The sequence below is a fragment of the Pteropus vampyrus genome, unplaced genomic scaffold (genome assembly GCF_000151845.1).
Source record: "Pteropus vampyrus isolate Shadow unplaced genomic scaffold, Pvam_2.0 Scaffold112, whole genome shotgun sequence".
NCBI classification, from domain to species: domain Eukaryota; kingdom Metazoa; phylum Chordata; class Mammalia; order Chiroptera; family Pteropodidae; genus Pteropus; species Pteropus vampyrus.
The window spans coordinates 3308078-3323799 of NW_011888893.1; the positions used below are offsets into that span (position 1 = coordinate 3308078).

General features: G+C 50.8%; 1 protein-coding gene across 1 annotated transcript in view; it reads right to left on the bottom strand.

Annotated features, from left to right (window-relative positions):
• Positions 1 to 3468: 3468 nt before the first annotated feature.
• PDIA4 (protein disulfide isomerase family A member 4) overlaps positions 3469 to 15722 on the bottom strand; it is an 18160-nt gene continuing 5906 nt past the window's right edge. The window contains exons 2-10 of the mRNA XM_011365502.2: positions 14816 to 14978; positions 13484 to 13689; positions 11261 to 11399; positions 9836 to 10041; positions 9561 to 9719; positions 7575 to 7726; positions 6434 to 6590; positions 5805 to 6038; positions 3469 to 5116 (exon numbers count right to left, since the gene is read on the bottom strand). Coding sequence (XP_011363804.1) covers positions 4701 to 5116; positions 5805 to 6038; positions 6434 to 6590; positions 7575 to 7726; positions 9561 to 9719; positions 9836 to 10041; positions 11261 to 11399; positions 13484 to 13689; positions 14816 to 14978 — 1832 coding nt within the window. The 3' untranslated portion in view covers positions 3469 to 4700. The remainder of the gene's footprint in view (positions 5117 to 5804; positions 6039 to 6433; positions 6591 to 7574; positions 7727 to 9560; positions 9720 to 9835; positions 10042 to 11260; positions 11400 to 13483; positions 13690 to 14815; positions 14979 to 15722) is intronic.

Here is a 15722-nt window from a genome sequence, read left to right on the forward strand (position 1 = left end):
CTTAAACACTGGTTGTCGACCTCTGACTCTGTGGGTCCCCGGGTCTCCAGCCCTCGCCACCCCCATTATCTATGATCTCCGAGGAGAGTGCTTCTGTAGCAGGCGGGGAGAGGGAGACTTAGACTCCCAATGCCCACAGTGGAGGCTTCTCTCCCACGTGACTCCATCTCCATGCCACATGCACTGCTTTCTGCAAGCCCCCTTCTCAATCTGCACTAGCCAGCGGTCCTCTGTCCTTTCTGCCACAAGATATCCGCAATCTACGGTGGGAACACGTCGAATCAGAGAACTGTGCTGAGTCAAATGCAAAGAGAGTGCAGGATGCATGTGGCAGGGGGACCCTGCATCAGGGGACATCTCAGCGCGGTCAGCACAAGGAGCTCTTTCTCTGGCTCATCCAAGAGGCATTTGTCACTCTGTGCTCAGCCCTGGGGCTCCCACCTCATTCTGGTTTTCCCCAGCACCCGCCACTCGGCACACCCAACTGTCATGTGGGTAACGAGGTGGACTTCAAGGAGGAGGGGAGCTTTACCTTAGCACAGGTCCCAGAGAATACCACTTTGGTTCATTACACTAGGAACCGAGGAATTACAGGAATCACGCCCTCTCAGGGTTGAACTCCTTCATCCGACCCCGCATGGTGCTCGGCTCTAACCTGCTACGGAAGTTGCGCACTGCCGTGGCTCCATGGTCAGGTGGAGCACTTCCTGGCCCACATCCCCCACCCTCGGGCTGGCCAACATCGACCAGGTGACAGATGGGTTCGGGGAAAGCATCAGAATTTCTACACGCACAGACCAACCCCCCCCCCCCCCCCACTTAGGATCTACCTTGTATCTGCACAGTGCTAGGTCAATGTCTCCAACCTGGCCCTTCAGGGCTCCTCAGAGTGTTCCATCGGTGTCTGAGCATCTGTGTGCCAATTTCCTCTTTCATACACTGGGAACCACACACTGGCTTAGAAGACAACTGTGCTTGTCAGCCTGGGACTCACTGACACCCCCCACCACTCTTCCCCACTTCCTGTGATGACCACATGCCAGAAACAAAGCTAAGCCCCACCCACACGTCGTCACCTCCAATTCTTACAAAGACCCTATGAAAGGGCTGTGTTTACTCTTACAGATGGGAAAATGAGCTCTGACAGGACTTAACTAACTTGCCAGAAGTCACACAGCTAAACAGTAAATCAGCTTGGATTGAGACTTAGATAACATATGCCAGGTCCCTGGTCCCCAGGAGGCACCCAGTCTATGGCACCTATTGTCAGTCTCGTAAAATCCGGTACCATTTTCTACACCAACATCTCTCCAGGTTTCTATGTATCTCCTGGATACATCACCAAGACAGCAACAAATCAGTTCTTTGAACTTGTACAAAACATAACTCGACAGATCGAAGTGACCCCTTGTCACTGTTTCTGCAATGAGTTTAAGTTGTGGGGACAGGAACTACTCTAGAAAAAGACTTTGGAGACAAAACCCAAAGTGCAGACACTGTTTGCTGACGAATCAAACACAACAATTGTAAATAGACGTTTTTGAGATAACTGGAGAAATCTGACTATAGACTGGGTACCAGTTGAATTATTGTTTTGGAAGCTGTGATAAGGTACTGTGGCTCCACAGGAAAACACATACTCAAGAATGGAGGGGTGACAAGACATGTCTTAGATGCGTCATTAAAAAATGCATTAAAGAAAATGTGGCAAAATTTTGATAATTATTTTAGATGGGTGATGAGTAAAAGGTGTTGGTTATACCATTCTCTTCATTTTGTGTATGGATGAGAAATTTCGTAATTAAATAACGAAAGCTCAATTCAGAAACCTGGACGCCATACTCATCTTCCTCTGGTCCACTAACTCACCCTCAGTCTCCGATCAGCCTGCAAACTGGAGACCCCTGCTTACCCTGTTAGAGCCCACCCACCTTCTACTCAAAACACAGCCGGTCTCCTCACAGCTGGTCCGGGGCTCCCTTGCTACTAGATTGGGTTTTCCCCAAGGGAGATAGATGCACTAGGAGTGATCAAGGAGACCGTGCCCAACACCCAGCTCTGCATTTGCAGACACATGCCCTGGATCTGGCGACCTCCGACCCTTCAATTGTAAAACGAACACACTAGACCCCACCTCACTTATATGAGATAATCCAGCAAACTGCTCACACAGGGCCTGGCTTTTGCTAAGTGCCCAATAAATGTTAACTGTCACTCTCATTAAAATCTCAATCTAACCATGTCACTTCCCTGCTTAAAACCCTCAGTGGTTCCCCACAAAGTTCTAGGACAAGGTCAAACTCCTGACTTACTGCAAAAGGACACCTGCCCCTACCCTACCTCTTCCAGCCTCAACTCCCAGCGATCACCACCATTGCTTCCCCCTATTTGTGGTTTTCCATTTACCTTGCAGTTTGATGCCTCCACTTGGAGAGTTCCTGTCCTCCACCTCCTGAGTCAGCATCCCTGAAGGGCCACTCTGGGCTCCAAGGCTGGGATAGTCCTCTCTGGGCCCTGGGCCCTGTACATATCTTCTCCACAGCTCTGAGCACACTGGACTGTAATCGATTTACTGGCTGTCTCCTTTATCAGGCCATAAGCTCCCTAACTGGTCTGCGGTGGATTCGTTCACGGGGCCTACTTTCTGCAGTCAATACACAGGTTGCTTACTCAGTTAAGGTATTCTCCCCGTCAACCTGGTTCCCAGATCGTGTTTCAGAAGAGAATATAGTTTGACATCTGCCTCAGGGCCTTTGCCTGGTGTTTCTCAACACGTGCCCCAGAATCTCCTGGGTTCTTCCTAAAGATGCAGGTTCAAATTCAGAGGCCTGGGGCCCAGCCTGCAATTCTGCATTTCTGACAGGGAGCGCCGATGCTGCAGGCCCCAGCCCACTCTGAGAAGCAAGCCTCCCTATCCTTTGCCAGGCTCACACCCACTTATCCGTGGGTCCGAGCTCAGACATCACCTTAGACAGAAGGGCTTATCGAACCCAATTTAGTGAGGCCAACGCTGCTATTCCCTCCTAGAGCCCATCTCTTTCGCATGGCCTCATGTACGCTGTGTGTGACATCTCCCCAGCCAGACGGGATGCCCCGGGAGAACAGGAGCACTTTGTTCTCCTGGTGGTGCTGGATGAATGTGCTTCTCGGTAGAAGAAAAAGCCTTCAGGCCCCCCACCCACATTTGCTACTATGAGCTTCTGGCATAAAGTCCTTGGGTGGGGGGCATTCTTCTGATGGAAGAGGATGTCAAGGAGGGTGCAGATGATGTCCAGTCACACCGGAGACTCTGAACACTTACCAGACACCGCCACCCACTCACAATTCCCAGCCCTCAGCCAGACTCAACCTTAAAGCAGACCATTCGGCAAGGCCCACCAAGGCCGCTCTTTCCGGCCTGCTCACTGCCCCTACTCGACCCTTGGAACAGACATACTAGTCACTGCTGAAAGCCGCCACCAGCTCAAGGAATTTCCACCTGACCTCTTTTATTTCAGTCAAAATTAGGAGCAGGTGACAGGGGAGGAGATGTCACATTTTGGTGAACGAACCCCAGGAATGGAGCTTGGTCACACACAAACCTCTGGAACCTCTGAGGAAGAGGTAGGTCAGCTTCCCACCCTGACCTATCTGTCCTCTCTGACCACCAGTGCTCAGGGCGGGAGCCTCTATCCCAGCCCCATCCTGACAGAATGTGCCACTGCTCACTTCCACACGACCTAACTGACACCCGGAAGCCCCTCGCCTGAGCTGTAATGACCCCCACTCCCCGGATGTTCCAGCAAGGCCACTCACATTGTGCAGGAAGGAGAGCCCTCCCCACCCCGCCCAGGTTCATCTTCAACTCAGCCACGGCTCCCGGATGTTCTCTATCACAGCTATGGAGATTAATTTTCAATGTTTCTTTTATTCCGTTGTGACAGCGTATCCTACCTTTTCTATCTCCCCAAAACATCCACCTGTGCCCTAGGTCATTCCTCCAGCTGCGTTGCTGCTGAAGAGGCGGGGCTGCTGGGACCACAGCTGGGCGGCCTCTCTCTCTGAGGCCAGACTGCAGAACCTGGCTCGAGGCCTGGGCTCTGGGAAAGAATCCTCACCCCACAGTGCTTGGTTTGAAAGGAGAAGGCACGGCGATGCCCAGTCCTACAGAGATGCTGCTTCTCCCCGGACTGGGCGGCAGCTCAGGTCAGCTGAAATGTCATCCTTGGCAGGGTGCTTGGCGATGGTTCTCACTTCATGTCATGATGGAAACAAATAAAAACTAAAGCACACCAACAGTCAAATCTTCTTCACTAATAATCTCTCAGACAACAACAAAATAAAGGGCAAAATTCAACTTGATTTGGCAAAGATTTTTTGAAATTTTGAATTAAAAAAAGAAAAAAACATTCACATAGAACAGATCCAACTTATCTGCTTTGAAGAAATATATTAAAGTGGAAAGTTAAAAAAAATCAAACCCCAAATAATGATAAAAATAGATGTATCCTCTGTAAAAATCTGTACTAACCTATTGAGTCATTCATATCTATTCAGTATTCAGAGCATGAGGTGAAACACCAGAGTATAAAAAATTAAAAAACAAACAAAAACTTGAGACACTGCCCTCGAGTTGACCCATGGGCCGGTGGCTCCCTCGGGCTCTGGATGCTGGGAACTCGTGCGTCTGGTCCCTACAGCCCTCTGCAGACCTCAGAGCTTCAAAGTTCCTCCCTGGTCCTGCTTGGTTTTGTGGCATGTTCTTCTATAAACTTGCTCAAATGCTCCAGATCTCTGTTTCCATCCTCAAATTTAATTGGGTTCTTTTTGTCCCCACTGGGGGCAAAGTAGATGGTGGGGAACCCCTCAACTTTGTAGCGGTCACTGGTGACATCGTTGGCGGTGGCATCCATCTTGGCAATGACCAAATCCTTGCGGCTCTTGTACTTCTTGCCCAGGGCAGTGTACACCGGCTCCAGCTGCTTGCAGTGCCCGCACCAAGGTGCGTAGAACTCAATGAGGACGTCCTTCTTGGGGTCCATCACAATAGAGTCGAAGGTCTTCCCCACGACGACTTTGACTGGCCCCTTGTTGTTCTTGGGCACCGGCTGGGATTTGATGACTGGCTTCAGTTTTCCTGCCGAGGAAAGCGAGCAGGGGAGGGACGTGAGTGATGAAAAGGCCCCGGACCCTGGTGGCTCTGCCTCATGTGTGGGAGAGTGGGGTGCGTCACACGCTGGGGGGCCAGCCCACCCCTTAGTTCCCTGGTTTCCTCAAATCTTCTATGTTCCCAGTCCCTGCAAAGGCCGGACAGGGTGCAGCTGGTCCAGCCCAGGCCTTTTGGGCCGCTGTCCTGTTCAGTGAGGCTGTCACAAGACTAATGCTGCCCGGTACAGAGGGGTTCCAGGGAGAGCCGGTACCCGGGCCTGGGAAGCCACATGGGGAGCGGCGCCAAGGGGACCGGCAGACCCACCCACACTCAACCAGATCAATAAAAACGTGGCATGTAATGCCTCAAAGTGAGTTTTCCACATGCACACCACTCACTTCTAAACCCAAAAGCCTGTTTTAAGTATCGTTAAAATAGTTTTTTGGAATTTTCAAGACATAGCTGCCTTTTGTTACAAAAAGAGAAAGAAAGCAAAAAATGGGGGACTTTCCATCTGTATCCTCCGAGGTCCCCGAGAGAAAACCCAGGATCAGGTTTGGAACAAACAAGAATGATGAGTGACATGGCTGAGGCTCCAGGTGCCCCCACAGCTCACCAGGCTCATGCAGAGGAAGCAGCACGAGGAGTAAGGGGTGGCCTGGCCACTCGCACATACCTTTTTTGAAAGCTGTGACGAACTCGCGGAGGGTATCGGAGTCAAACTCCTCGGGCTCCATGGCAAACTTCCGCCCACCCTCGTCCAGGATGGCAGCGTTGACATCCTCCCCGCTCTCGCTGAGCCCCAGGTCCTTCACCTCCGTGGCAAAGTCGTCCTCGTCAGCCACGGCAAAGGTGTACTCAGGAAATTCCTTGGCCACCTCCAGCACTTTGCTCCGCCAAAACTGAGTGGCTGAAATGAGACAAAGGGCTGTGAGCTGAGCCTCACAGAGCAAGGATGTCACTGAGATTCTCTGACAAGGCTCAGGCTTCAATCGGAAAGGAGAGTATTTCTGAAAAAGCCACTTCTGTGGGCAGGGGACCCTGGTCACAAGTTCCATGAGCCTGACAGATCTATGCCAGCATTATGAGGCCTGCTGGTCTAGACCTGGCCCTGTGGCCTCATCTCTAACAGGCAATGACCCCGTTCTAAGCTCCCTCCCGCCAAAAATGGAAAGAAAGAGTTGTTATACAACACAGAAGAAAAATGACCTTGAAGCCATAAATAAAACATGCACCCGGCCACCAACCCACAAAGGCCTGGGGCCGTGGTCCCAGTCCCACCGCAGTGATGCTGGGGTCCCTCACCGGCTCTGTAGTCAAAGCTGAAGTCCACGCTATAGTAGACGACCACCAGAGGGCGTCGCGTGTACCGCTTGGCGTCATTGGAGGGCTTGCGGTGACCCACCAGGGGCAAGGTGTGCTTCAGCACGTAGTCCTTGATGGCTGAGCCCTCTGTGGAGCTCTGCGAACAGTGGGAACAGGTGAGGAGTGGCCTGACAAAACGGGGCTTATCTAACACACCCACCTTTCACTGTCACTGCTAATGAGTAATGATGGGACTTGGCATGGGGGGAGGAGTCGTGTAAAGGTGAGATACTCTGGGCTCACGTCCATTCAAGCACATCCTAGTAATCTCTGTTGTCTCTGGGGTCCCCTTTCTTCCAGTGAACTTTAAGTGAGCTTTGCAGGCCACCGCCGGCACCCTGGGCCCTTTCCTATGGCCTGGGATCACTATGATCTCAATTAGGAACTGCGGGAGGAAGGCCTGGCTGCCAGAGGCGGCTGTTAACACAGGCTGAACTGGGCGAAGGGATCCATCTATCTGCCCCACCTGATCCTCAAACAGTCCTCTCAGGACATTTCACAGACGACAGGAACAGCACGGACGACAGGCAGGCCCAAGTGCACACAGCCTTGGGCTTTGCATTCTGGACAAAGCACACCTGTGATTACCAGCGACACCGAGCACAGTGAGGTATGGGGCAAGGGCGCGGAGCCAGCAAGAAGCAGCCCCTCCAGAGACCGCCCCCCAAGATGGAGCCGTGGGAGGGGAACGCAGCTCTGATATTTGCACAGCACCTGTGACTGGCTGGGCACAGCAACAGTCGCTTGGGGACACTGAGCTCAGGCTGTCAGAGAGGGTGGGTTAACTGCCCTGAGGGATGTGCAGAGTGCCCTGGACATAGGGGCTCCCTAAGGCTCACCCTAAGTTAAGGACTTCAGCCAGGCCCTCCAGACACCAGCCTCATGACCACCCTGAGGGCAGGCACTGCCATCTCACTTCACAGATGATGACACTGAGGCACACTGAGGTTAAGCTGCTTGCTCAAGGTCGAAGAGCTTTCCCCAGAGCCTGAGTCCCCGTGCAGCAGGATCCTCATGCCAACCGGACGCCCAGGGCTGGCACTTTGGAGAGGCCACCAAGGCCCTGAGCGCCCCCACCCACCTGGATGTCCATCATGTTGCTACTGGGCTCGTGTTTGGACTGGAATTTCTCTGGCTGCATTACGACCAACTTCCCTGGGGAGACTTTCAAGAACTTTGCTATTTCAGTGCTGAAAGTGTGGTGAAATTTATAATCTTCTCTCAGGTTGTTAGCTGAAAAGTTAACAGAATAAATATACAACGTATTAAATTGCTTAAATGATCTAGATTTAATACATTGTCCACATCTGCCAAAGCAAATGCATGGAAAATAACATAATAACCAACATGAGTTCTATGTGAACAACATCTCAAGCTTAAACCCTGGAAGGGAATTTGAATTCTAAAACAGTATATATATCTTAAAATCTGTATCTTGGTATTTATAAAATAAATTTACCAAACTGAATGTTCACAGAAAAACTTAGAGCTAATCTGCCTGTGGTCAGCTGCTGTCTCTGATGCTGAGAAGGACATCAGTTCCAGAGAGACAGTGTATCATGAGGTGAGAGTGAGCACTGCACACTCCTGTACGCACATGGTGAGTTTTCACAACCAGCACCCTTCCCGGAGGGGTTTAACTTCTCCTCGAGTTGGTGGGTGGCCTGTTTGTGGGCTGGAGCCCTAAATTCTATTCTTTTGCTACAAATAATTTAAATTTTGGGAGACTCCCAAGATAAAACCCCACTGTCTGAGGATATTCAAGAACAGGGCTAGTGAACTCTTCCAGAATGGATAAGACAGTATAAATACCTTTGGCTTTGTAGGCTACACTGTCATAACCACTCAACTCTCTAAGTACAAAAATAGCAAAACAATGTGTAAACGACTGTGTGGCCATTCCAACAAAATGTACAAAACCAGAAGAGGCTGGATTGGGCCTGTGGGTCAGTTTTTCCTGTCCTCAATTCTGGAGTGAACGCACCTCAGTCCTTCTACTGTCCTTACTGAGGCACCCGGGCCCATCCTGAGCTGAGTCTGTGATTCAAATCTAGGTGAGGCCTCAGTGGTGTCACCCACTCCTGGAGGAGTATGACTTTTGGAATCAGAGAGACTTAGAGTTAAATCGTAATTTTGTGACCTGATGATTGTGGGGCTTTAGGCCTGCTATTCACCTCCCTAAGACTCAGTCCCTCCTCTGTGGAAAGAGGACCACCCACCTCATAGATGGTGGTGAGAATTATGAGAGGCAACCCAACAGGCAGCTCTCAGAGGTGCCCCTCCCACCCTGTCCTAGGCCTCCAGGTGCCCCAGGTGATCTGCCCCACCTGATCCTCAAACAGTCCTCCAGAGCCAGTTTATCAGTTGGCTCTGGGTGGACAAACAGAAATGCCTCAAAGACTTTGGTATCCACCCTGCATGCCCATAGACCCACCCCTCTCTCTCCCCAGTCAGCCTCTCTGCAGACTGCCCTGCATGCCTGGGCCGTCGCTGGGTCCTTCCGCACAGGCCCAGTGATTCTCGTGCCTGCAGCCTAACCCAGCCGAGCCACACGGAAGTCGTGATCATTTCACTTCTCAGATTAGCAAGACTAGAACTCACAAGTGCTCAGTATTACCAGGCACTTTGCTAGGCGCTTTGCCTACATTATCTCGATTAATGCAATCTTTGAAGTGGAAAAGATCACCATGTTGGATGTGAGAACACCAGCTGATCAATCGCTGCCTGTGGTCACAGCATTGATAACTGGCAGAGCTCTGATTCAGAAAGTCTTGCTTTCTGGTGAAGGCCCTTCCACTTGCAGAAGGTCTGGCTCAGGGACGGGGCTCCAGAAAGGTGAGAGAGACAATGATCTTGGATGAACCTGACTGTGCTACTTCCCAACTCTCCACGTGTAATTAAGGCAACAGGGAACTAACCTCCAACCCTGTCCCCAGAAAGGAAAGCTTATTCTCACAGACGCTATGGTAATCAAGCCATCCCCTAAAAACGATGCCCAGGAGTTTTATACAAAAGCAGCAGACTCCCCAGGAGGGCATTCTGTCCAACCTGGAGGGCCACTACTCACCAGCATCCTGGTACAGCTGATAGGCTGGGTCGCTCTCTGCCTTGAAGACCCCAATAACGATGACATCGTCTCCATCCTTCAGGAACTCCTGGACCTGCTTCAGGGCCAGAATCTCCTTGGAGGGCGGCCCGGACTGCTCAATCATGTAGTCCACAATCCCTGGGAGCAGAGCACGGGCCTGAGGAGGGGCCAGGGCTCCAGGGAGTGCTGCCTGCCACCCACACCCACTAGGGACCTTCCCCGCCCTGCGAGGTAGGAGCGGGAAGCAGCCATACCATATTTCTCTCTCGGGCCATTGTAATCAAAAGGCTTTCCCTTGCGGAAGATCTTCAGGGTGGGGTAGCCAGAGACATCGAACCTCTTGGCCAGCTCTGTTTCCGCAGTGGCGTCGACCTTCGCCAGGGGGATTGGGGGTGAGCGCTTGCTCAACTCCTTAGCGGCCTTCTCGTACTCGGGGGCCAGTTTCTTGCAGTGTCCACACCTGTCAGAGGAAGCCAGTTCTCAGGGGCCTGTTCTAGCGTGGACATGGCCTCCCAGCTAAGTGAGGTACAGAAACCCAATCTGTGTTCCCAGGCAGCTCAGATCCAGCCAAATTCCGATCGTCTCCTGGGTGAGGGCGCTGAGCCAGGCCCCCCAGGACAGGCCAGCATGACATCACTTCCTCCCTTGGCATTCGCACACCAGGGATACAAGGATGTACACACGCACACACACACAGGCACAGACAGGAGTGAAACTGTGACAGGAGTAAGATGTGGGGAAGGCCAAGACAGACGACATCCTAGGTAGATTTCCTTGGTTAGAGAGTTGTGTCACGAAGGGACCCAAGTCAGGGATGGCTTCATACAGAACATGACAGATGAGGTACAACTCGAGGGACAGGTAGGAAATGGACAGGAGCCTGTGAGAAGTGGGGTGAGGGGAGGAGACACAAAGCAAGAAAGCTGTGGGAACCCCAAGGCTCTGGCATGAGTGTGAAGTAAGGCTGAGGATCATCTTCCAAGATTCACTGCGGAACAAAGAGCCAGAGCACAGATGATGACAGATAAAAGCATGGCTCGAACAGCTCAGGCGGGAGACAGCAAGGCTGGCAAGACAATCTGGGATAGGCCACCGGCTGCCACTCCTTCACCTACTTTTGGGGCAGTTCTGCTCTCCTCACTGGGGTCCCTCACCAGCTGGGGAAACTTCCACAAACAGCACTTCCCTGCCTCCCACAGGAGGTAGAAGATGTCCCCTCGCACTACCTAGAGAGCGACGGTCAAAGTGCTTCCATCCATACACGCTTTCCTAGGGACACTCCCTTGTCCCTGAAGCAGACAGGGCAAGTATGCGGTGACAAACTTGGGACTCGACAGGCACAGGCCGGATGCTCAGCCCTGTCCTCCAGCCTTGAGGGGCCCGGGTCACTCGGCAGCTCTCTATGTGAGCCATGTGGGCTTCCTCTCCTCCATGCCCAGGCCTATGTTTAGCCGCATCCTATCCCCTAGGAAAAGACTAAAATCCATCCCTCTCCAGAACACTCAGCAGCTCCATTTTGCCCTTTATGCAAGGTGGGGACTTTGCATCCACCTTGCTCTTTGGTTATCTCTGCCTCACGCTCAGGGGTCTGTCTCTGTCATCCCTGCCCAGAGCCAGCAGGGTACTGAATACAGGATGGGCCTAATCAATATTTGAATATGAGATCAAGACCATCTTACCATGGGGCATAAAACTCCACCAGAATGATGTCTGCATCATTTACAACTTCATCGAAGTTATCTTTGGTCAGCACAAGTGTGACTTCTGGTGGAGGCGTCCAGTTGGGCTGGGAGATCTCTTTGACCTTGGCAATAATTTCTGAAAGAAACCAAACAAGACTGAGCACAAGCAGACTGTGTGGCAGGCGCTTTACCTTGTTCCAGAGGCAGGTGGGGAGGGGAGAACAGAGGAAGCAGTAGGGGCCACAGGAGAAAGGAAACACCTAATTTCCTGAAATCCAATCACACCTCTAGCCAGTGTCGCTCTGCAATTCTGAAGCCACAGTTAAGTGTCTGAAGGTCCACTGCCTTGCACACCACCCGTGGACTTCTCGAACAGCCCAAGACCATCCTGACCAATGAGAGCTCGTTCTTACCAGACGACGGTACTAACAGCAAGCGAACCCTGAGAGGTCCTCTCCCAATGCTTTGACTGCATACGCTCATCATCTCCTTAACATGTAAAAACGTGTATGTACTTAGTCATGCACCTCTAGCACTGGCGTATTACGGCATCGAAGAACATATGCAAAAACCAAAAAAATGAAGAGAGGAACAGCAGCTCCCACGCTGCTCAGGCTGCTCCGGCATCATGTGTTATAAAAAGGCCATTTGTGGCCTCGGTCCCCAGAGATGGATCCAATGACGGGAGTGGGACACAGAATATATTCTCACAAAGCATTTCCAAATGATCTTAGGAGCAGTGGTGGCAAACTTTTAACAATTTCTTTTCCGTTTGGCTGTGGAAGCCACCAAGGAGGCAGGTCTAAGTGCCACTCCTGCACAGCACGAGCTAAAACATGCATGAGCTGCACCTCCGCACTGCGCCCACAGCGCGGACTGCCTGACCCGTCCACGCCCGAAGTGGGTTGACATGGAGGAGGCCCATTTACTAAAATGCACGCACAGGGCCGGCGGCCCAAGGAGTCCACTTGGCAAACACGGCTCTCAAGGTTCCAAGCTGGGCCACATCCCGAGCGGTCAAGTACCGAGCACAGGCCTCCAAACGTGCAAACCTACTTATTTTTCAACAGTAAAGTGTCCTACTGTCGGCCTGTTTTTAGATTAAGGTCCTTACTCACTGATATGGCTAAGACATAAAAACACAAAGGTACAGATGGTGTTTAAGATATGCTAACAACTGTGCAAAAAGCACACACACAGACACATTTGCTTTGACATGTACAAAGGACAAGCAGGAGAGCTGGAAAACCAGGGTCAGGGCGGAAAGACTATCTGAATTCTGAACCACGAAAACATGTTACCAGTCAACAGACAGACAAATGCAATGTGAACGTAAGTATTAACAGACATGATCACATTCCCTTTGGCACCCCACAATGGGTTTCATGCTTGGAGTATCATGGGACAGACTCGCACCACTCAAAGGGAACTGAGATCAAGACCTCATGTCCTCAATGGGGAATCCAGGCCCAGCAAGGGGAAGGCAGCCGTACAGGACACAAGGCTATGACATGGCTATAAAGACCCAAACCCCATTTAATGCCCTGTCCGCTATGCCACACCAGAAATGGAAAATGGAGCATAATCTATGTTTTAGAACTGACTAAGAGATATGCTCTTCCTAAAGAATAAAAGCTTATCTGTTCATTTGTGTGATAAAATTTTTTTAGTGCCTAATGTGCAGGCAGGGATCCACAGGCCTGGTGTAGGAGAACCACCTGGCTTCCCACACCAGGTTCTCAGTGTGGAGCTCTGGGTCCACAGCCCTGGCACACTCTGGGCGCTTGTAAGAAACACAAATTAATAGTCTGACCTGAAACTCCCTGAATGAGAGCTCTGGGGACAGGGCTCTGCGGTCTGTCCCACGGAGCCTGAGCCCGAGCCCCTCCCCCACCGCTTGGGGATGGTTCTGGTGCAAGCTGAAAGTTAAGAGCCCCTGCTCTAGACCACCACCAAGAACCTCAGCCTCTCGTGTCATTTCTTAACCTGTCTGCTCCAGACCTTGTTTCATGGTATGAAATGGGAAGATACTCCTCCCACCCAGACAAATTTATTTTGATCTCAGTTACCTCGAACATTCCAGCAAACAGCACTCCCAGAAGCTGGTGCTCCCGGGGGTCACTCCCAGTCCTCAACCTGTCTTTTCTATGATCCAAATTTCTCCTTCCCAGGAGAGAGAGTCCTGGCACCAGCTTCCTTCATAGCTCAGGTCCCGCTCACCTTCCTGGGTCCTGGAGCCCTCGTAGTCGACAGCCTGCCCCTTCTTAAGGATCTTGATGGTGGGATAGCCGCTCACATCAAACCTGCTGGCCAGCGCCGACTCCGAGGTGGCGTCTATTTTAGCGACAGGAATGGGAGGGTCGTTCTCCTTCAAGGTACTGGCTATTTTTTCATATTCTGGAGCAAACTGCTTACAATGTCCACACCTACGAATTAAGATTTAGGGGAGGACTAGGTTAACTGTACCAGTGGAGGCTTAAATCTAGCAATGAACACAAAAATGGGCAGTGGGACTGGAGTTAAGAAGAAATACACAAATCCAAGTTTGAATTCCAGCTCGGTCTTGGGCACACACTTTCGACATCTCTGAACTCCATATTTTCATCTATAAGTTTCTCAAAGTTTGGTCCAAGGACCCCTTTCAAGGGGTCTGTGAGGTGAAATACTTTACATTTCTTATCTTTTTCATTCACTCTCCCAGAAGCAGAGTTTTCCAGAGGCTACAATGACAATGACGTCAGTGTTCCCATGTTAACACGTAATGGGTTATTATTTAAAAATGAATATTTTTAAATTTCTCAGTTTTAATTTCTAATATGGTAAACAATGATAAACATGACCTACATAAAAGCTACTTGGGGTCCTCAAATTTTAAGTGTTAAGGGGTCCTAAGACTAAAAAGTTTGAGAACTGTTGATCTATAAAATAGAACCTCACAGACCTGTTCAAAGGACTATGTAAACACTTTATATATATAAAACACCTCGTACTATGCTTGAACATCAGGCACTGGACACATAAGTATATCTTCACTATTCTGCCTTCGAAGTGAATCAAAGAAGGCAGGAGAAAGATGAAAAGAGTGAGAAAAAAAAAGAAGAGAGGTGGGGTTGCTGGGGAGGAACACAGGACCTGCGCCATACTGCAGCCTGAGGGTGAGAGACAGGAAGTGTGGCGCCTGGCTCTGCGTTCCCCAGGGGCTGTGTGCAAGCCTGACTACACTCAGGGGGGTGGTCTTGAGACGGGTCAAGCGTGTGTCACCAATGCAAGTTTCCATAACATCACAGCTTGTTTAATGACACCCCTCCCCAGCTGTAACTATCCGAGGACATTTCATAGTTTAAACCACTGGGGACTGTGTTCTGTGAGGCCGGCTCAGTGGGGGCTCAATGCAAATTGGCTGAGCTCCTGGTGACCCTGAACCCAGGGGCTGAGTTCTTGCACCCAGACACTCCCACTCTGCAGGGTCTGGATGGCTTTGTGAGGGGTCAAGTGTGCAAGCACAGAGGAACCACTTGTCCGTTCTGGCAGAACTAGAACGTGGGTCCTTACCATGGAGCATAAAACTCCAGCAGCACTGTGTCCTTGTCAGCCACAAAGTTATCAAAGTTTGCATCACTTAGGACTAAGACACCATTTTCCTCCTTAACCTCCAAGTCGTCCTCCTCGTCTTCTTCCTCGTCTTCCTCTTCAATGGCATCTTCTTTATTAGAATCTGACCGGAAAATACCCAGACTGGTTAGGAAACTGCTGACTCTCCTCCTTAAAAATTTGCTTAGAACCCCAAACCCTCAAAACGTGTCAAGTCCTGAGTAGTCCCTGGGGGCCACCACCAGAAGGAGTGGTGACATCAGGCCTTCCCACCCCAGAAACTCTGCTTTAAGTCTGCATATTGGGCGGCCACTTAAGATTTCATTTAAAAGGGAGATCATGATTAAAAGATGTCTGAAAACCACAGGTCTAGAATTTAAAAGTCTAAATGCCCCTGCAGGAGCCCCCCACCCCCTACCCAGAGATAGCCCTGTGCTGCTCTGCACAACTCCAGCCTGGGCACAGAGAACCCCAACATCGGCCCCTCTGCTTACTCTGCACTGAGACCTGACCCACTATCCCTCAGCATCTCCAGCCTCTGCAGCCTTTCCAGGCCTTTGCACCGTGCAAGGCTCCTTTACACACATCCCATATTTTGCATTTCAGGAATATCTCATTTTATGGTTCCCTCTGTGCTCCAGGGCAGTCAATTTTTGAGGACATGCTCTTGCTTAGAAGCAAACTTCTCTTCCCAGAACAAAGAACCTGAGTATATGAAGGTCCAGGTGATTTTTTTTTTTTTTGGCCAAACTACAGATACAAGACCACAGTTCTAATTAATCAGGTTTTCCAGCTATGGTCATATCAGCAAGTGCACTTGAAGTAAGTGCAGCAAGCATGAGAATTTCATTAACTCCGAAGCCAGAAT